The sequence below is a fragment of the Gadus macrocephalus genome, chromosome 3 (genome assembly GCF_031168955.1).
Source record: "Gadus macrocephalus chromosome 3, ASM3116895v1".
Classification (NCBI taxonomy): domain Eukaryota; kingdom Metazoa; phylum Chordata; class Actinopteri; order Gadiformes; family Gadidae; genus Gadus; species Gadus macrocephalus.
In genome coordinates this window covers 26,456,195-26,475,688 of record NC_082384.1, presented here as the reverse complement: position 1 = coordinate 26,475,688, position 19,494 = coordinate 26,456,195, and the positions used below count along the sequence as shown (strand labels likewise).

General features: G+C 51.7%; 2 protein-coding genes across 29 annotated transcripts; both read left to right on the top strand.

Moving 5' to 3' along the window:
• Positions 1-741: 741 nt before the first annotated feature.
• Positions 742-4,876, top strand: LOC132454213 (uncharacterized). The gene is made up of 5 exons (XM_060047433.1): positions 742-1,218; positions 1,512-1,844; positions 4,211-4,324; positions 4,625-4,652; positions 4,777-4,876. Exons 1-5 carry the CDS (start codon positions 1,104-1,106, stop codon positions 4,874-4,876), a joined length of 690 nt encoding a protein of 229 aa, XP_059903416.1. The 5' UTR covers positions 742-1,103.
• Positions 4,877-6,180: 1,304 nt separating this feature from the next.
• LOC132454753 (uncharacterized) lies at positions 6,181-17,819 on the top strand. Of its 28 annotated transcripts, none has more exons than XM_060048316.1 (14): positions 6,182-6,573; positions 6,649-6,675; positions 7,043-7,166; positions 7,595-7,773; positions 8,384-8,603; positions 8,769-8,832; positions 8,883-8,925; positions 10,193-10,465; positions 11,012-11,351; positions 13,370-13,471; positions 16,219-16,267; positions 16,442-16,504; positions 16,590-16,661; positions 17,063-17,819. In XM_060048316.1, exons 1-14 carry the CDS (start codon positions 6,468-6,470, stop codon positions 17,084-17,086), a joined length of 1,686 nt encoding a protein of 561 aa, XP_059904299.1. In that variant the 5' UTR covers positions 6,182-6,467; the 3' UTR covers positions 17,087-17,819. The 28 variants fall into 28 exon arrangements, 25 of the variants coding, with proteins under 25 accessions (XP_059904293.1, XP_059904299.1, XP_059904295.1 ...); XM_060048312.1 differs by having other exon boundaries at positions 16,587-16,661; XM_060048317.1 differs by lacking the exon at positions 17,063-17,819 and adding an exon at positions 16,750-16,975.
• The last annotated feature ends 1,675 nt before the right edge of the window (positions 17,820-19,494 follow it).

Below are 19,494 nucleotides of genomic sequence, written 5' to 3'. Positions count from 1 at the left end.
TTTACTGTCCTGTTGGTTTACTGTCCCGTTGGTTTGATGTCCTGTTGGTTTACTGTCCTGTTGGTTCACTGTCCTGTTGGTTTACTGTTGGTTTACTGTCTTGTTGGTTCACTGTCCCGTTGGTTTACTGTTGGTTTACTGTTGGTTTACTTTTAGTTTGCTGTCCTGTTGCTTTACTGTCCCGTTGGTTTACTGTGCCGTTGGTTTTCTGTCCCGTTGGTTAACTGTTGGTTTACTGTCCCGTTGGTTTACTGTCCTGTTGGTTTACTGTCCCATTGGTTTACTGTCCCGTTGGTTTACTGTTGGTTTACTGTCCCGTTGGTTTACGGTCCCGTTGGGTTACTGTCCCGTTGGTTAACTGTCCCGATTGTTTACTGTCCCGTTGGTTTACTGTTGGTTTACGGTCCTGTTGGTTTACTGTTGGTTTAATATTGGTTTACAGTCCTGTTGGTTTACTGTCCTGTTTACCATTGGTTTACTGACCCGTTGGTTTACCGTTGGTTTACTGTCCCGTTGGTTTACTGTTGGTTTACCGTTGGTTTACTGTCCCGTTGGTTTACCGTTGGTTTACTGTCCCGTTGGTTTACTGTTGGTTTACCGTTGGTTTACTGTCCCATTGGTTTACTGTTGGTTTACCGTTGGTTTACTGTCCCGTTGGTTTACCGTTGGTTTACTGTCCCGTTGGTTTACCGTTGGTTTACTGTCCCGTTGGTTTACTGTTGGTTTACCGTTGGTTTACTGTCCCGTTGGTTTACTGTTGGTTTACCGTTGGTTTACTGTCCCGTTGGTTTACCGTTGGTTTACTGTCCCGTTGGTTTACTGTTGGTTTACCGTTGGTTTACTGTCCCGTTGGTTTACTGTTGGTTTACCGTTGGTTTACTGTCCTGTTGGTTTACGGTTGGTTTAGTGTTGGTTCACTGTCCCGTCGTCTCCTTCCCTCGGCAGCGTTCCTCTCCCAGCCCAGGATCTCGTTCAGCTTCTCCCAGGCGGCAGGGGGGTACGAGGGGGCCGTGACCTGCTGGACCTCCACAGGGAGTCCGCCCGCGTCCTTCAGCCTCTCCCTGGACGGACAGGAGGTGGCCTCCCACAACGCCACCGCCTCCATGACGGTGACCTTCCCCGTCGCCATGAAACCTGCGCAGGACATGGCCGCTGCCCGGTGCCGGGTGAAGACCGACATCCAGGACCTTTGGAGCGAGACGCAACCTCTGGTCGTAGGTAGGAGGAGTCTGGTGGTAGGAGGAGTCTGGTGGTAGGAATAGTCTGGTGGTAGGAGGAGTCTGGTGGTAGGAAGAGTCTGGTGGTAGGAAGAGTCTGGTGGTAGGAGGAGTCTGGTGGTAGGAGGAGTCTGGTGGTAGGAGGAATGATGAGGGGCATAAAGGTCAGGCCATCTTCTCACCCATGTTATTTTTCTTCTTCTTCTTCTTCTTCTTCTTCTTCTTCTTCTTCTTCTTCTTCTTCTTCTTCTTCTTCTTCTTCTTCTTCTCCTCCTCCTCCTCCCCCTCCTCCAGTCCCGGTCGGCGGCCATGTTGAGCTGGAGGTGGAGTATCTCTACGGGGCAGACTCTAAGATGGCCGCCGCCCAGCTGCACTGCCGCCCCGGCCGGGGAACCTTCCCCTCGTTCTCCTGGCTGCTGAACGGCGCCGGCCTCCCCGCTGACCTCCTTCCGGCGCCTCCTCTCCACGCCGCCGCCCCCCGCTACGGCCTGGTGGACGGGGGGCGGTCCCTCGTCCTCACCGGGGTGGCCCCCGGGGGGGGCGGGTCCTACCGCTGTCGGGTGAGGGACAGCTTCGATGACTCCGCCCCCTGGTTCGAGAGTCCGGCCGTGCTGGTCAGACTGACAGGTGAGCGCCGAGGTCTAGTGGGGGAGGAGCCCTGAGGCAGCGCCAGGGGGTACACTGCTCCTCTGGGGAGAGAGAGCCCCCCCCCCCCCCCTCAGAGAGAGCCCCCCCCCCCCCTCAGAGAGAGGCCCCCCCCGTCAGAGAGAGCACCCCCCCACCCCATCAGAGAGAGGCCCCCCCCGTCAGAGAGAGCCCCCCCCCCTCAGAGAGTGGGCCCCCCTCAGAGAGAGAGCCCCCCCCCCTCAGAGAGAGAGCCCCCCCCCCTCAGAGAGAGACCCCCCCCTCAGAGAGTGGGCCCCCCTCAGAGAGAGAGCCCCCCCCCTCAGAGAGAGAGCCCCCCCCCTCAGAGAGAGCCCCCCCCACGTCAGAGAGAGGCCCCCCCCGTCAGAGAGAGGGCCCCCCCCTCAGAGAGAGGGCCCCCCCCTCAGAAAGAGCACCCCCCCTTCAGAGAGAGCCCCCCCCCTTCAGAGAGAGGGCCCCCCTCAGAGAGAGCCCCCCCCCCCCTCAGAGAGAGGGCCCCCCCCTCAGAGAAAGCACCCCCCCCTCCCGTCCCCCCGTCAGAGAGAGGGCCCCCCCCCTCAGAGGGAGCCCCCTCCCGTCAGAGAGCCCCCCCCCGTCAGAGAGAGGGCCCCCGTCAGAGAGAGGGCCCCCGTCAGAGAGAGCCCCCCCCCCCCCCTCAGAGGGAGCCCCCCCCCCCCCTCAGAGAGAGGGCCCCCCCCCCTCAGAGGGAGCCCCCTCCCGTCAGAGAGCCCCCCCCCGTCAGAGAGAGGGCCCCCGTCAGAGAGAGCCCCCCCCCCCCTCAGAGACCTGGGCCCAATGCTCAGACAGAAGGTTCTGAAGCCAGGAGGTCCCACTGCCCTCGGGCCTCAGCCCTTCATTAACCCTTCTCCTCTGCCCTCGGGCCTCAGCCCTTCATTAACCCTTCTCCTCTGCCCTCGGGCCTCAGCCCTTCATTAACCCTTCTCCTCTGCCCTCGGGCCTCAGCCCTTCATTAACCCTTCTCCTCTGCCCTCGGGCCTCAGCCCTTCATTAACCCTTCTCCTCTGCCCTCGGGCCTCAGCCCTTCATTAACCCTTCTCCTCTGCCCTCGGGCCTCAGCCCTTCATTAACCCTTCTCCACTGCCCTCGGGCCTCAGCCCTTCATTAACCCTTCTCCTCAGCCCTCGGGCCTCAGCCCTTCATTAACCCTTCTCCTCTGCCCTCGGGCCTCAGCCCTTCATTAACCCTTCTCCTCTGCCCTCGGGCCTCAGCCCTTCATTAACCCTTCTCCTCTGCCCTCGGGCCTCAGCCCTTCATTAACCCTTCTCCACTGCCCTCGGGCCTCAGCCCTTCAGTAACCCTTCTCCTCTGCCCTCGGGCCTCAGCCCTTCATTAACCCTTCTCCTCTGCCCTCGGGCCTCAGCCCTTCATTAACCCTTCTCCACTGCCCTCGGGCCTCAGCCCTTCATTAACCCTTCTCCTCTGCCCTCGGGCCTCAGCCCTTCATTAACCCTTCTCCTCTGCCCTCGGGCCTCAGCCCTTCATTAACCCTTCTCCTCTGCCCTCGGGCCTCAGCCCTTCATTAACCCTTCTCCTCTGCCCTCGGGCCTCAGCCCTTCATTAACCCTTCTCCTCTGCCCTCGGGCCTCAGCCCTTCATTAACCCTTCTCCACTGCCCTCGGGCCTCAGCCCTTCATTAACCCTTCTCCTCAGCCCTCGGGCCTCAGCCCTTCATTAACCCTTCTCCTCTGCCCTCGGGCCTCAGCCCTTCATTAACCCTTCTCCTCTGCCCTCGGGCCTCAGCCCTTCATTAACCCTTCTCCTCTGCCCTCGGGCCTCAGCCCTTCATTAACCCTTCTCCACTGCCCTCGGGCCTCAGCCCTTCATTAACCCTTCTCCTCTGCCCTCGGGCCTCAGCCCTTCATTAACCCTTCTCCTCTGCCCTCGGGCCTCAGCCCTTCATTAACCCTTCTCCACTGCCCTCGGGCCTCAGCCCTTCATTAACCCTTCTCCTCTGCCCTCGGGCCTCAGCCCTTCATTAACCCTTCTCCTCTGCCCTCGGGCCTCAGCCCTTCATTAACCCTTCTCCTCTGCCCTTCATTAACCCTTCTCCTCTGCCCTCGGGCCTCAGCCCTTCATTAACCCTTCTCCTCTGCCCTTCATTAACCCTTCTCCTCTGCCCTCGGGCCTCAGCCCTTCATTAACCCTTCTCCTCTGCCCTTCATTAACCCTTCTCCTCTGCCCTCGGGCCTCAGCCCTTCATTAACCCTTCTCCTCTGCCCTTCATTAACCCTTCTCCTCTGCCCTCGGGCCTCAGCCCTTCATTAACCCTTCTCCACTGCCCTCGGGCCTCAGCCCTTCATTAACCCTTCTCCTCTATCGTCCTCCAGCGGCCGCTCTGACCACCATCGAGATCATCAGCATCTCGTTCTGCTGCTTCCTGCTGCTGGTCTTAGTGGCGGGGGGGGTGTTTGTGATGCTGAGGCTTGGGGACCGCCGACGGGGTGAGTTCTCTGTAGATATGCTGTTTGAATGAAGGATTGGGGTTGTGTGTTCGACTCCCTGCCCAAAGGTTCTTGGTTTTGATCCTCGTCGACACGAGGTGGGATGACTAAAGACTCCTGCTCCTTAATGAATTAACTCTCAATCACTTCGGTTCAAATAAATCAGCTACTAAAAGACTAATAATAATAAGGTAAAACATGGAAAAGATGAACGTTAAAAGAGGTTAGGTTTAGGTTTATCGGTGCTACAGTGCGGACTGATGTAAAACTATGAGACTAACGTTACTTTATCTCTCTTAGCCAACAGTCGGCGCCCCTCCACCACACAGTAAGCTGCTTTGATTCATGTTCCTGGATCCTGCAACCACTGTCATACGCACATATACACACATACACACACATATATATATATATCTGATACATGTATCCGATTCATCCCCTCCTCTCCCCAGCTCAGGTCCCCGTCTGCCAGCAGCCTTGCCTTCTCTGACCGCTCAGAGAACCAGAGCTGGAGTCGGCTATGATGCCCAAACCACCACAACCAGTTCATGAAGACGCACCAGTACCATGGACCAGTACCAGTACCACAAACCACCACAACCAGTTCATGAAGACGCACCAGTACCATGGACCAGTACCAGTACCACAAACCACCACAACCAGTTCATGAAGACGCACCAGTACCATGGACCAGTACCACAAACCACCACAACCAGTTCATGAAGACGCACCAGTACCATGGACCAGTACCAGTACCACAAACCACCACAACCAGTCCATCAAGACGCACCAGTACCATGGACCAGTACCATTACCACAAACCACCACAACCAGTTCATTAAGACGCACCAGTACCATGGACCAGTACCAGTACCACAAACCACCACAACCAGTTCATTAAGACGCACCAGTACCATGGACCAGTACCAGTACCACAAACCACCACAACCAGTTCATGAAGACGCACCAGTACCATGGACCAGTACCAGTACCACAAACCACCACAACCAGTTCATGAAGACGCACCAGTACCATGGACCAGTACCAGTACCACAAACCACCACAACCAGTTCATGAAGACGCACCAGTACCATGGACCAGTACCAGTACCACAAACCACCACAACCAGTTCATTAAGACGCACCAGTACCATGGACCAGTACCAGTACCACAAACCACCACAACCAGTTCATTAAGACGCACCAGTACCATGGACCAGTACCACAAACCACCACAACCAGTCCATCAAGACGCACCAGTACCATGGACCAGTACCAGTACCACAAACCACCACAACCAGTTCATTAAGACGCACCAGTACCATGGACCATTACCACAAACCACCACAACCAGTTCATTAAGACGCACCAGTACCATGGACCAGTACCAGTACCACAAACCACCACAACCAGTTCATTAAGACGCACCAGTACCATGGACCAGTACCACAAACCACCACAACCAGTTCATCAAGACGCACCAGTACCATGGACCAGTACCAGTACCACCACCTCGCCCCCCCCCCCCCTCTTTATCAGAATGTGTTTAAACTCAAGTCTTGGTTTTGTAGCAAAATGACATTTCTTAAAGCAGCAGTAGGCCTACAGTATCTGTGTCCTTTATGAAAAATAAAATACCTTATCGATTTAAAATCTGTGTGTCTTTATTTGTTGATAAAGTTGGTAAAGTGTGCATTACGTTTACCTTTAATTATTCCTATCATGTTTTTCTTTACTTTAAGTACGTGATAAATTGCTACATTGAAGTTGAATGAGAACTTGTTGTGTTGATGAGGGCAGGCTAAGGAGGGGCAGGGCTTGGGCACTATCAGTTTGGAACACATTTTGCACACAAGTTTGTGTGCATGTATGTGTGCATATGTGTGTGTGTGTGTGTGTGTGTGTGTGTGTGTGTGTGTGTGTGTGTGTGTGTGTGTGTGTGTGTGTGTGTGTGTGTGTGTGGATGGGTGGGTGTGTGTGTGTGTGTGTGTGTGTGTGTGTGTGTGTGTGTGTGTGTGTGTGTGTGTGTGTGTGTGTGTGTGTGTGTGTGTGTGTCTGTGTGTGTGTGTGTGTGTGTGTGTGTGTGGATGGGTGGGTGTGTGTGAGAGTGTGTGTGTGTCTTTAGACTGAGTAGATACGAGCACATGCTGACACTAACGTGGATATTAATAAGGATTATCTTAACTTCACGCCACCACGTATCAGTGTTGCTGTTGGAGATGTTTTCTTCTATGGTTGTGGCCGTGCTGGGTGAGATATGACACATCCACAGTCATAGTTCTGCTGTTATCCGTCATCTCTTTCTAACCTTTACTTTCCACTCAGGTTTCTTCTGCTTCAGCTTGGAGAGCAGTAAGACCTTTACTTTATTACTTTATCCTCCCGTTGTTTGAAAACTATGTGACATGTGGCTCAGGAGGCAGAGCGGGTCGGCTGGTAACCAGAAGGTCGCTGGTTCGATCCCCGGCTCCTCCTAGCTGAGTGCCGAGGTGTCCCTGAGCGAGACGCCTCCCCCTGACTGCTGCTGACCAGCTGGCTGTCGCCCTGTGGGGCTGACTCCGCCGTCGGGGGGGGGATGGGTGAATGTGAGGCAGTATTGTAAAGCGCTCTGAGCGGCCGCTGGTTAGAATAGCGCAGTATGAATGCAGTCCGTTTACCATCTCTGTCCCCCATGTGAGTGTGTCCGTGCGTACGTGCGCCTGGCCGTGTGTCCCTCTAGATGCGTCTCCTCTGAGACCTCCGCTGCTCTACGGACCCGACGTAGCACTGGACGGACACGTCGTTGAGTTTGGGTGTCGGGTGCTCCGCCCCCCAGGAGAGCCACTCCTCCTGCAGCTGTTCAGGTGAGCCCACACATTGTGATCAGGGACACCATGTGACCAGGTGACACCATGTGACCAGGTGACACCATGTGACCAGGTGACACCATGTGATCAGGTGACACCATGTGATCAGGTGACACCATGTGACCAGGTGACACCATGTGATCAGGTGAGCCCACACCATGTGATCAGGTTACACCATGTGACCAGGTGACACCATGTGATCAGGTGACACCATGTGACCAGGTGACACCATGTGACCAGGTGACACCATGTGATCAGGTGACAACATGTGACCAGGTGACACCATGTGATCAGGGACACCAGGTGACACCATGTGACCAGGTGACACCATGTGATCAGGTGACACCATGTGATCAGATCCTCTGAAAAGAAAGAAGGTAAAGTGAGAGACAGCACAGCGCCCCCGTGTGTTCCGTGCCCCCCAGGCAGGGGCTCCGCTCCAGGGCCCTGGCTTTCTACACCTCCCTGGACGGCAGCCCGGCCGTCTTCCCCATGGTGGTCCGACGCGCCTCCCACGAGGGGAACCTGGAGTGTGTGGCCAGCGTGCAGAACAACTCCCGGATCCAGCCCTCCGTCAGCCCACCGCATCGCCTCAAGGTCCTGGGTGAGGAGTGAGAACAGCTGGTCCCCCCCCCTCAGGGTCCTGGGGGGGTGACAACAGCTCCCTGGTCACCCCCCCCCCCCCCCCCCCCTCAGGGTCCTGGGGGGGTGACAACAGCTCCCTGGTCACCCCCCCCCCCAACCTCAGGGTCCTGGGGGGTTGACAACAGCTCCCTGGTCACCCCCCCCCCCACCTCAGGTTCCTGGGGGGGTGACAACAGCTCCCTGTTCTCCACATACTGGTCAACACAACACCATATAAGGTTTGATGAGTTTGTAGATAAGTTAGACACTAACTCTGCCTCTTTGCCATTTCTGCCAAAGCCAAAACAGACTGAAGGTTTACCTGGGTCAATTAAACCTGTAGGCGTGGCTTATTGACCAATCCGCCCACTTCCAATATAAACGGTTTTCTAACCTGTGTTCTGAAGAGGCTTCATGAACCCCCTCCAGAGTGAAGCTCGTAGACATGTTGAACCTTTACTTCATCACATAGCTAGCCCCAAACCACGATACCACAAAGGATCACATGAGTTCTCCTCAATAGGGTGCGGCTCCATGATACCTGGGCCGCACCGTGCTAACGTGCTAACCGGCCCGCTGTCTCCCTGCAGTGCCCGTGGGCGGAGCCACGCTCGCCATCCGGTCCCGGGAGGAGGAGTTCTTTGAGGGGGAGCGTCTGGTTCTGAGCTGTAACGTGACGTCAGGGAACTACGTCTCCTACAGCTGGCTGCTGGACGACCAGCCCCCCCCCGGCCCCACCCCCCAGCCTGGCCCCGCCCCCCAGCCTGGCCCCGCCCCCCACCACACCCACCAGGACCTCCTCATCCCCAGGTCAGAGACAAAAATCTAAATAATGAGTGATCCTGTCTCCTTGTATTAACATATGAAAGTGCTTCATGACAGATATTGAATGTCTGCCATATTCTAACCCCCCTATAAAGAGCTGCTGGGTTTTCATGTCGGGATATGAACCTAAAACCTGCCGTTCTCCCCCAGAGCTGGACCGCAGCACTCTGGGAGCTACGTCTGTGTCGCCTCCAACCGATACAACGACACCGAGGTCTACCGCGCGGCCAGCCCTAAGGTCATGATCACAGTCAAAGGTCAGAGGTCTACCGCGCGGCCAGCCCCAAGGTCATGATCACAGTCAAAGGTCAGAGGTCTACTGCGCGGCCAGCCCAAAGGTCATGATCACAGTCAAAGGTCAGAGGTCTACTGCGCGGCCAGCCCCAAGGTCATGATCACAGTCAAAGGTCAGAGGTCGTCTCTCAGTATTAACATGACCTACCTACATGTGAACCAATGACAGGAACATGATACAAGGTATTCCAATTTGAGACATGAACTTGTTTTCATCAGTTGTTTGAGTTATTCCGCTACTGACACCAGTATCGGATATTCCTCGGATACTGCCAAAAATGGGTATCGTTAAGGCCGCAAGTTTAATAGCTATACTAGCTAATTTACGAAACAGGAAAGGGCATTGTCACACCAAAATTGTACCGGGGGCGAAAATTTTACCGCCTACGTAATCCGCGTTCGAAACATTACGTCATCGTTCGACGCGATTGTCCGTTGCCAGGCAGATTTCAAAAAACATTTGCGCTCATGTTGCCAAAGACGAAATAACATAATACAGATAACACTTGTTTTTACTTTATGTTTGTATTGTATTGAATTTAGCTAGTAATTTGAGTGTTTAAAGTGTATCATAGTCTAGCTAGCTTGTGTTAATACACTCAGTTTACTAGCTAAATGCGATTAAACAATTAAATACAATTCAAATATAAAGTTAGCAACGCTAATAAATGTCATTTGTAAAATAAGTCTTATCTGTTCAATGCTATTTCGTCTTGTGACGCTCAATGAATGAGCGCGAATGTTCACGAATGTTTATGAACCTTCATACTCATCGTTCAACGCGATCGTCCGTTGCCAGGCAACGTTTGACGCGACGGTCCGTTGCCAGGCACGTTTGGAATTTCCGAACGCGGATTACATAGGCGGTACAATTTTCGCCCCCGGAACAATTTTGGTGTGACAGCATCACAAACACTACAATGTTATGCTGCGTTCGTTAACGTCGGAGGTGGAATGTCAGAACGGGAAAAGCACCAAATCCGACCTACGTCCGTTCGAGCTGCCAAAGCGGAAAAACATGGATGCTCACGCTTAACTACAAGAATACAAACGCATTATTCTAATTATAGATTATAAATGTCAATGATTTAGTTCTGAAAAAAAGAATTGTTGACAGTAAGTGAACCGGCTTTACATTACTGTCATCGTAAGAGAACCCTTCAATAAGAACCAGCGCTATCAGTAGGTACAATGCTAGACGCTGTATCGGTATAAACTCGGTATCGGCCGACACTCACAGAAAACGGTTTGGGAACATCTGTGGGATCTTCTGCCCTCAGAGTTGGCCTCCCGCCCTGACCTCTCCTACGCCGTGGAGAAGCAGAACCAGACCTTCTCGGTGCGGGTCACCTGCCTGTCCAGCAGAGGGACCCCCCCGATCACCTTCTCCCTCCTGGGGGGCGCCGTGCTCCTGGCCCGGCAGACCTCCGAGCAGGGTCCGAGCGCCTCCTTCAGCGTGCCCCTGGTCCCGGACGCCCCGCCCCGAGGGCTGCGCTGCCGGGCCGAGAACGGGGGGCGGGTCGCGGACGGGACGGAGACGGCCGTACACGTGGGTCAGTGCTCTCATTGGAGGGACTCCATCATGTGATCATACATCCATCACAGCCCCCCGTCGTTATGGTAACGGCTGGGGGAGCAGCAGGGGAACAGGACGCACGACTCGGGAGGCAGGAGTCTGCGTAGGAAGGATGGTCTTTACTAGCGGATAGGTCGGTAGTCGGTAGATCAGTGATAGATCATGGATACAATCCAGCAGGGAGAAGACGTAGTCGGGAGGGAAGGAATCTGAAAACTCGGGAACCGTAAATATCAGGAGGAGAAGCCGGGACGCTTGATACAAAGAACCAAGATGAACCGGAGGAAGGGAAACACGCTTTCTAAATCCACTTGGAGGGGAACTTTAACGAGGGCAGAGGACAATTAGGGTGAAAGAGGACAGTCAGAGAAACACAAGGGCAGGGAGGGAAGGAATCAGTGGAGAGGGCGACATGCGTGAGTCTTATTATAACAGGAAGCCTCGATGGCATCTTGGACTAATCCTGTGTGAGCCTCGCCTCTTCAGTCCAGATAACGTCTCCCATGATGCTCTCTGCTCCCAGCGCCGGTGGGCGGGCCGGTGACCCTGAGCTATGAGTACATCACGGCGGAGGACTTCTCCGTGACCGCGGTGACGTTCTTCTGCCGGGTGGCCAAGGGGAGCCACGCCCGCTTCCAGTGGTTCCTCAACGGCAGCCTGCTGGGCCCAGACGCGCCGGCCTTCTACACCCTGCTGCAGCCGTCCGCCCGGCAGTCTGTCCTCCTGCTGCCCGTGGACAGACGGAGCTCCGGGACGTACCACTGCCGGGTGTCAGACCTCTACGACAACACGACGGGGGTCCAGAGCGGGAAGCTGTACCTAGACAGAGAAGGTGAACGCTGGTCTGTGCCTAGACAGAGAAGGTGAACGCTGGTCTGTACTTAGAGAGGGTGAACGCTGGTCTGTACCTAGACAGAGAAGGTGAACGCTGGTCTGTACTTAGACAGAGAAGGTGAACGCTGGTCTGTACCTAGACAGAGAAGGTGAACGCTGGTCTGTACTTAGACAGAGAAGGTGAACGCTGGTCTGTACCTAGACAGAGAAGGTGAACGCTGGTCTGTACTTAGACAGAGAAGGTGAACGCTGGTCTGTACTTATAGAAGGTGAACGCTGGTCTGTACTTAGACAGAGAAGGTGAACGCTGGTCTGTACCTAGACAGAGAAGGTGAACACTGGTCTGTACTTAGACAGAGAAGGTGAACGCTGGTCTGTACCTAGACAGAGAAGGTGAACGCTGGTCTGTACTTAGACAGAGAAGGTGAACTCTGGTCTGTACCTAGACAGAGAAGGTGAACGCTGGTCTGTACTTAGACAGAGAAGGTGAACGCTGGTCTGTACTTATAGAAGGTGAACGCTGGTCTGTACTTAGACAGAGAAGGTGAACGCTGGTCTGTACCTAGACAGAGAAGGTGAACACTGGTCTGTACTTAGACAGAGAAGGTGAACGCTGGTCTGTACTTAGACAGAGAAGGTGAACGCTGGTCTGTACTTAGAGAAGGTGAACGCTGGTCTGTACCTAGACAGAGAAGGTGAACGCTGGTCTGTACTTAGAGAGGGTGAACGCTGGTCTGTACCTAGACAGAGAAGGTGAACGCTGGTCTGTACTTAGACAGAGAAGGTGAACGCTGGTCTGTACCTAGACAGAGAAGGTGAACGCTGGTCTGTACTTAGACAGAGAAGGTGAACGTTGGTCTGTACCTATAGAAGGTGAACGCTGGTCTGTACTAAGACAGAGAAGGTGAACGCTGGTCTGTACCTAGACAGAGAAGGTGAACACTGGTCTGTACTTTGACAGAAAAGGTGAACGCTGGTCTGTACTTAGACAGAGAAGGTGAACGCTGGTCTGTACTTAGAGAAGGTGAATGGTCTGTACCTAGACAGAGAAGGTGAACGCTGGTCTGTACCTAGACAGAGAAGGTGAACACTGGTCTGTACCTAGACAGAGAAGGTGAACGCTGGTCTGTACCTAGACAGAGAAGGTGAACGCTGGTCTGTACCTAGACAGAGAAGGTGAACGCTGGTCTGTACCTAGACAGAGAAGGTGAACGCTGGTCTGTACCTAGACAGAGAAGGTGAACGCTGGTCTGTACCTAGACAGAGAAGGTGAACGCTGGTCTGTACCTAGACAGAGAAGGTGAACGCTGGTCTGTACCTAGACAGAGGAGGTGAACGCTGGTCTGTGCCTAGACAGAGAAGGTGAACGCTGGTCTGTACCTAGACAGAGAAGGTGAACGCTGGTCTGTGCCTAGACAGAGAAGGTGAACACTGGTCTGTACTTAGACAGAGAAGGTGAACGCTGGTCTGTACCTAAACAGAGAAGGTGAACGCTGGTCTGTACTTAGACAGAGAAGGTGAACACTGGTCTGTACTTAGACAGAGAAGGTGAACGCTGGTCTGTACCTAGACAGAGGAGGTGAACGCTGGTCTGTGCAGAGCCACTGGGCCACCGTAGCCATGGAGTCTGACACTGGGTCCCATCGACTGACTTCTTTGACGTGTAGATTCCTTTGGCTGTCGTGGAGCCTTGCAGACATGTCCACTTCACCCCATAGAGTGTTACAGTTTAACCTGGTCTCTCCCGCCATGGCTGACTTCATCCCTGACCAATCCTAACCTCTCCACGATGGTCCCGCCCCCTCACCTTTGATACCTTTGTAGTAACCCCACAATGTGAAAGTCTCCCTAAAAAGGATCATGTACACATACCATTGTTTCATGGAGTTTATTCTTTGTCTGTTGGCTGTCTGTATCTCCCCGTGGTCATGCCCTAAAATTAAATCTAATATTTACTGGCTAAAGTGGCCTATAAAGAAGCTGTCCTTGGTCACTAGAAGTGTCCGTCCTTGGGTTCCTGAGCCTCTTCTCTCTCCGTCCCCTGCAGTGCTGAACCGCCTCTCCAGCGCGGTCGTCGCGGTGGTCTTCAGCTGCTTTGGTCTGGTGATCGCCTGCGTCTCCGCCTGTTGCTGCGCTGGACTGATCTGCAGTGAGTGTGCACCTTCACCTGTCACTACTGTCCCACCTGTTCACCAGAGAGACCAATCCTAATGATCATCATAATCTGGCCTTATTGTATATTGTACGTCCTTGCACTTTGAAAGAGTTAGCATCTTATCCTATCTATGTTTGTTGTGTACGGGGAATGGGTTAACCTAGTGATAGTTAGTGCTTGGCACTTGGTTCTCTGGTTTCTCTTTCTTCTCACAAATGTACTTACACTTTGGATAAAGGGTCTGCTAAATGCCCAAAGTGTAAACGTGAATGTAAATAATAACCTGTGAATGTGCGATGCAGTACAATGCAGTAGGCGTGTACATAGGCAATGCTCTTTACAAACGCAGTCACGAATAACCAATCAGACGGATGAACGGCGCCGTGAACAGAAGTGAACAGCTTGCATGTCCTTAACGTTCCTCCACGGCTAGGGGGGGAGGGCGACTCTGACCAGGAGGGAAACTCATCTGGAGACAAGGACGTCCAACTAGCAGAGCCCTGTGAGCCTGTGGAGTTCTTCATCATTACAGATGTTAACACAAACGTTCTCTTGTTCTTTATGTTCACTGAAGGGAGGAGACAGGAGCGCCTTAAACCGACGTAGGTCACTCTGAGAGAAGATCCAGGGAAGGGCTGTGGAGTTCTGTGACCTGTTCTATAGATCTGTTGTTATGATGTGACCTGTTCTACACAGTTTTTGTTATAGCTCTATAGAGTGTGTTGTTATATCATCATCAACCTTTTATTATTAGACTCAAGGTCCATTTAAAAACATACAATACAAGAAATGGACAACACACACATAAATAAGAATAAAAACATAACGACCAATTATAAAAGGCACTTATGCCAATGCCTCCAAAGGTATGACTGGTAGCGTACTGCGCTATAACTTGGGTTCGACAGCAGCATTATGACTTCATTCTTTGAGTTATTCAGGCGACAGATAAATCTGTACATAAGGTTCCTCAATAAAGCTTGTAAGGTGTTAACTCCTGCATTCACAAATAGCTCACTTGCACTACTCCACCTAGGTCTTTTAAGTAAGATCCTAAAACAATCGTTGTAAGCAACTTGTAGTCTGTGCATACTTGATTTTTTGAACTTACCCCATAAGGGGGCAGTATACAGGGGAGTGCAATATGCTCTAAAGAGACATATTTTAACATGATCAGAACACATATGAAATTTTCTTGCCAACATATTGGCTTGGGCATATAATGTACGACACTGTCTTAAAATGTCGTCATCGTCAGACATTTTATCTGTTATAAAGTGCCCGAGGTACTTAACTTTATAACAAACACAAAGCTTTTCCCCAGAAAGATAAAATTGTGGAAAGTGGAGGTCCTTATCTCCCTTCGCCCTACATATTATCACACTGCTCTTATTTGAATTGTATTGCACATCATGTTTGACACCATATTCTGTGCACACATTTAACAACTGCTGAAACCCAGCACTACTGGGAGAGAGAATGGCCCAATCATCCGCACACATTAAATGGTTAATCACCGTGTTACCAATCATACAGCCCGTTCTACAATCGTTCAGTTGGTCAGATAAATCGTTCATGTACAGATTGAAGAGGGCTGGTGACAGTAGCCCCCCTTGTCGAACTCCATTAGCAACACTTATAGTTCTCTAGTATGTCGTTATAGTTCTATAGTGTGTTGTTATAGTTCTATAGTGTGTTGTTATAGCTCTATAGTGTGTTGTTATAGTTCTATAGTGTGTCGTTATAGTTCTATAGTGTGTTGTTATAGTTCTATAGTGTGTTGTTATAGTTCTATAGTGTGTTGTTATAGTTCTATAGTGTGTTGTTATAGTTCTATAGTGTGTTGTTATAGTTCTATAGTGTGTTGTTATAGTTCTATAGTGTGTTGTTATAGCTCTATAGTGTGTTGTTATAGCTCTATAGAGTGTGTTGTTATAGCTCTATAGAGTGTGTTGTTATACCTCTATAGAGTGTGTTGTTATAGTTCTATAGTGTGTTGTTATAGCTCTATAGAGTGTGTTGTTATAGCTCTATAGAGTGTGTTGTTATAGCTCTATAGAGTGTGTTGTTATAGCTCTATAGAGTGTGTTGTTATAGTTCTATAGTGTGTTGTTATAGTTCTATAGTGTGTTGTTATAGCTCTATAGAGTGTGTTGTTATAGCTCTATAGAGTGTGTTGTTATACCTCTATAGAGTGTGTTGTTATAGTTCTATAGTGTGTTGTTATAGCTCTATAGAGTGTGTTGTTATAGCTCTATAGAGTGTGTTGTTATAGCTCTATATAGAGTGTGTTGTTATAGCTCTACAGAGTGTGTTGTTATAGCTCTACAGAGTGTGTTGTTATAGCTCTATAGAGTGTGTTGTTATAGCTCTATAGAGTGTGTTGTTATAGCTCTATAGAGTGTGTTGTTATAGCTCTACAGAGTGTGTTGTTATAGCTCTATAGAGTGTGTTGTTATAGCTCTATAGAGTGTGTTGTTATAGCTCTATAGAGTGTGTTGTTATAGCTCTATAGAGTGTGTTGTTATAGCTCTACAGAGTGTGTTGTTATAGCTCTATAGAGTGTGTTGTTAAAGCTCTATAGAGTGTCTTGTTATAGCTCTATAGAGTGTCTTGTTATAGCTCTATGGAGTGTGTTGTTATACCTCTACAGAGTGTGTTGTTATAGCTCTATAGAGTGTCTTGTTATAGCTCTATAGAGTGTGTTGTTATAGTTCTATAGATCTGTTGTTCTGCCTCAGGTGGACCTCCGAGGTGAAGGGCGTGGTCCTGGCCTTTGAAGAGGATCTGGTAGGTCAAGCCTTTCTCATCTCATCTACAGACTCACAGTTCAGATTGAATCACGTTCCTCTACAACCACGCGATACAATGACATGATGGAGTGAGGGTGAACGAACGTCTTGATGAATGGATGAATGGATGAGTGAGACTCAGAGTAATTCTGTTCTGCTCTACTCCTCCTAGGACTGGGAGGAGTACCGAGAGCGGGCTGAGGGCCTGACCGCCGCCGGACTGGAGTCTGATCTGGTACCGACTGGAGGAACCGTCGCCCCATGAGTCTGCACCCGGGTCCTCTCCTCCCTAAGACCATGTCTCCTCCATGTATCAGCAGGAGGCCCTGGGCTCAGAGGAGGAGGAGGAGCAGCGGCCGGAGAACCGGGAGACCCAGAGGAGAACACGGAGCCATGAGGAGGAGAACACGGAGCCATGAGGAGGAGAACACAGAGCCATGAGGAGGAGAACACGGAGCCATGAGGAGGAGAACACGGAGCGATGAGGAGAACACGGAGCGATGAGGAGGAGAACACGGAGCGATGAGGAGAAGAACACGGAGCGATGAGGAGGAGAACACGGAGCGATGAGGAGAAGAACACGGAGCGATGAGGAGAACACGGAGCGATGAGGAGGAGAACACGGAGCGATGAGGAGGAGAACACGGAGCGATGAGGAGGAGAACACGGAGCGATGAGGAGAACACGGAGCGATGAGGAGAACACGGAGCGATGAGGAGAACACGGAGCGATGGATGAGGAGAACACGGAGCGATGAGGAGAACACGGAGCGATGAGGAGAAGAACGCGGAGCGATGAGGAGAACACGGAGCCATGAGGAGGAGAACACGGAGCCATGAGGAGGAGAACACAGAGCCATGAGGAGGAGAACACGGAGCCATGAGGAGGAGAACACGGAGCGATGAGGAGAACACGGAGCGATGAGGAGGAGAACACGGAGCGATGAGGAGAACACGGAGCGATGAGGAGAACACAGAGCGATGAGGAGAAGAACACGGAGCCATGAGGAGGAGAACACAGAGCCATGAGGAGGAGAACACGGAGCCATGAGGAGGAGAACACGGAGCGATGAGGAGAACACAGAGCCATGAGGAGGAGAACACGGAGCGATGAGGAGGAGAACACGGAGCGATGAGGAGAACACGGAGCGATGAGGAGGAGAACACGGAGCGATGAGGAGGAGAACACGGAGCGATGAGGAGGAGAACACGGAGCGATGAGGAGGAGAACACGGAGCAATGAGGAGAACACGGAGCGATGAGGAGAACACGGAGCGATGAGGAGAACACGGAGCGATGAGGAGGAGAACACGGAGCGATGAGGAGAACACGGAGCGATGAGGAGAACACAGAGCGATGAGGAGGAGAACGCAGGAGGAGCAGCCAGAGAACCGGGGAACCAGAGCTGAACAGCGCTGGTCTGAACAGAACTCTCAACTGGTCGGTTTTGGATCAGAAAACATCTGTCATCTGATATAAGGATCCCCGGTCATAACCAACAGCTTTAATGTATGACATAATAATAATATAGATAAAATAACTTAAAGAACACGTCTGCCTCGACTTTTAATGTACACGTGTCTTCAAATAATACAGGCACGGCCTGTGTAATTTTGTTTTCAGGCAAAGTGATACCTTTTTTACCCTAGTTATTATTATTATTATTATTATTATTATTATTGTAATATAATACATTATTATTACTGCCGCCCCCCGCTGGTAACCTGAGGTAACAGCAGGTCTGCTGTCCCTGCTGGTACCCTAAGGTAACAGCAGGTCTGCCGCCCCCTGCTGGTAACCCGAGGTAACAGCAGATCTGTCGCCTCCTGCTGGTACCAGGAGTTACTGCTGTCTGGAGAAAAACGCCACGTACAATAGGGTAGCATAATCCTTTTAATGTGACTGGGTTACCCACCCATTAAGTTTGTTCAATTAGGGTTAGGAATTCCACGTATGCCTAAGTCTGTAAAATTAAAGCTTGGTGGATACTCGCACTGCACTGGCATAGTTTAAAGTATCCTACATTTAGATAATCGTGTCGTCATTCCCATCCCTCCACGACGGTATCTGGTTGGGAACAGACCTTTTAATAAAGTCATTCATTAAAATTAAAAGTCATAAAGGCACAAACTTTCTTAAGTCAACGGGTTTCTAAAGCTCTAAAGCAAGTCTGGTGTACTGTCAATAAGACGCGTGACGTCAGACGCCCAGTCATTAAGAAGCGTGACGTCAGAAGCGTGATCAGACCAAGGGGGGCGGGACATCAGTTCGACAGCGCGTATCAAGGCGAGCTAAGCCCCGCCCCCCGATGCAGCACGGCGCCAGCCCATTGGCTGACAACGAAACATCGGAAAAGCAAGAGAGAAGAAAAAGCATCACTGTGCGAACTGTACTCAGGCTCCATAATCTCAATAGCCCTCGACTCTATAAGTAGTAGTTTATTCTGCAGAAGCCTTCCCTCTCCTTCTCCGCCGGCCCTACTTTGTGTGGCTGCAGCGCAGACGTCCCGCTGCGGACACAGAAGAGTCCAGAGGTGAGTCCTGCAGCCCGGAGCTCTCCTGTTGTTCTGCAGAGAGCCGGAGAACGGAGAACGGAAAATGAGTCTGAAATGATCTGTGTTCATATCTGGGCTGATCCTCCGGTCCACGTCAGGGGGGATGGACAGGGGAGGACGTGGTTTACTGGGCTCTCTCCAAGATGCCTATCGAGGGGACGATCTCTGGTGACCGATCTCCAACACTGCTCGGGCTTTTGTCGGACACCAGGGATGCTTCGGTTCTTGTACTTGATGAAGCGAGGTTTACGAAAGAGAAGCGATGTGAGAGACGGTGTGTTTTGGTGGCTAGCCGGCGTCTGGAGGCCTGGACACAGGCATGATGTCTGGAGATAGAAGTTAGGAGGTCTGCGCTTTAGGGCTCTCCTCCGCAAACTGACGCTGGAATGACGCTGCTTAGCTGCGAGTTATGTCTTGTCCGCTCTGTTCCTAGGTTTCCTCTCCAGGAGTTCTCCACCCGTCAGATCTGGACAGACTAGTCTTAGCGTTGTGTCCAACACCGCCAAGACGAACTCACCTGTGTTATTATAACACAGGTGTTAAAACAGGTGTTCTAACACCTGTATTATAACGCTACCAACTGTTATCCGGGAGGACTCGCCTACACTCAGGATATACAGCCTAACTTAGACTGAGGCTGTGAAGCCTCTCTTACACTGAGGCTGAGGCTGT

Bases quoted from the DNA above. Each gene is read 5' to 3' on its own strand.
- LOC132454213 (XM_060047433.1), top strand. From the start codon at position 1,104: ATGACGGTGACCTTCCCCGTCGCCATGAAACCTGCGCAGGACATGGCC. The intron at 1,845-4,210 runs GTGAGCGCCGAG...ATCGTCCTCCAG, and splicing joins CGTGCTGGTCAGACTGACAG to CGGCCGCTCTGACCACCATC. The intron at 4,325-4,624 runs GTGAGTTCTCTG...TATCTCTCTTAG, and splicing joins GCTTGGGGACCGCCGACGGG to CCAACAGTCGGCGCCCCTCC.
- LOC132454753 (XM_060048310.1), top strand. From the start codon at position 6,468: ATGCTGACACTAACGTGGATATTAATAAGGATTATCTTAACTTCACGC. The intron at 8,604-8,768 runs GTCAGAGACAAA...GTTCTCCCCCAG, and splicing joins CAGGACCTCCTCATCCCCAG to AGCTGGACCGCAGCACTCTG. The intron at 8,876-10,192 runs GTCAGAGGTCTA...TTCTGCCCTCAG, and splicing joins GGTCATGATCACAGTCAAAG to AGTTGGCCTCCCGCCCTGAC.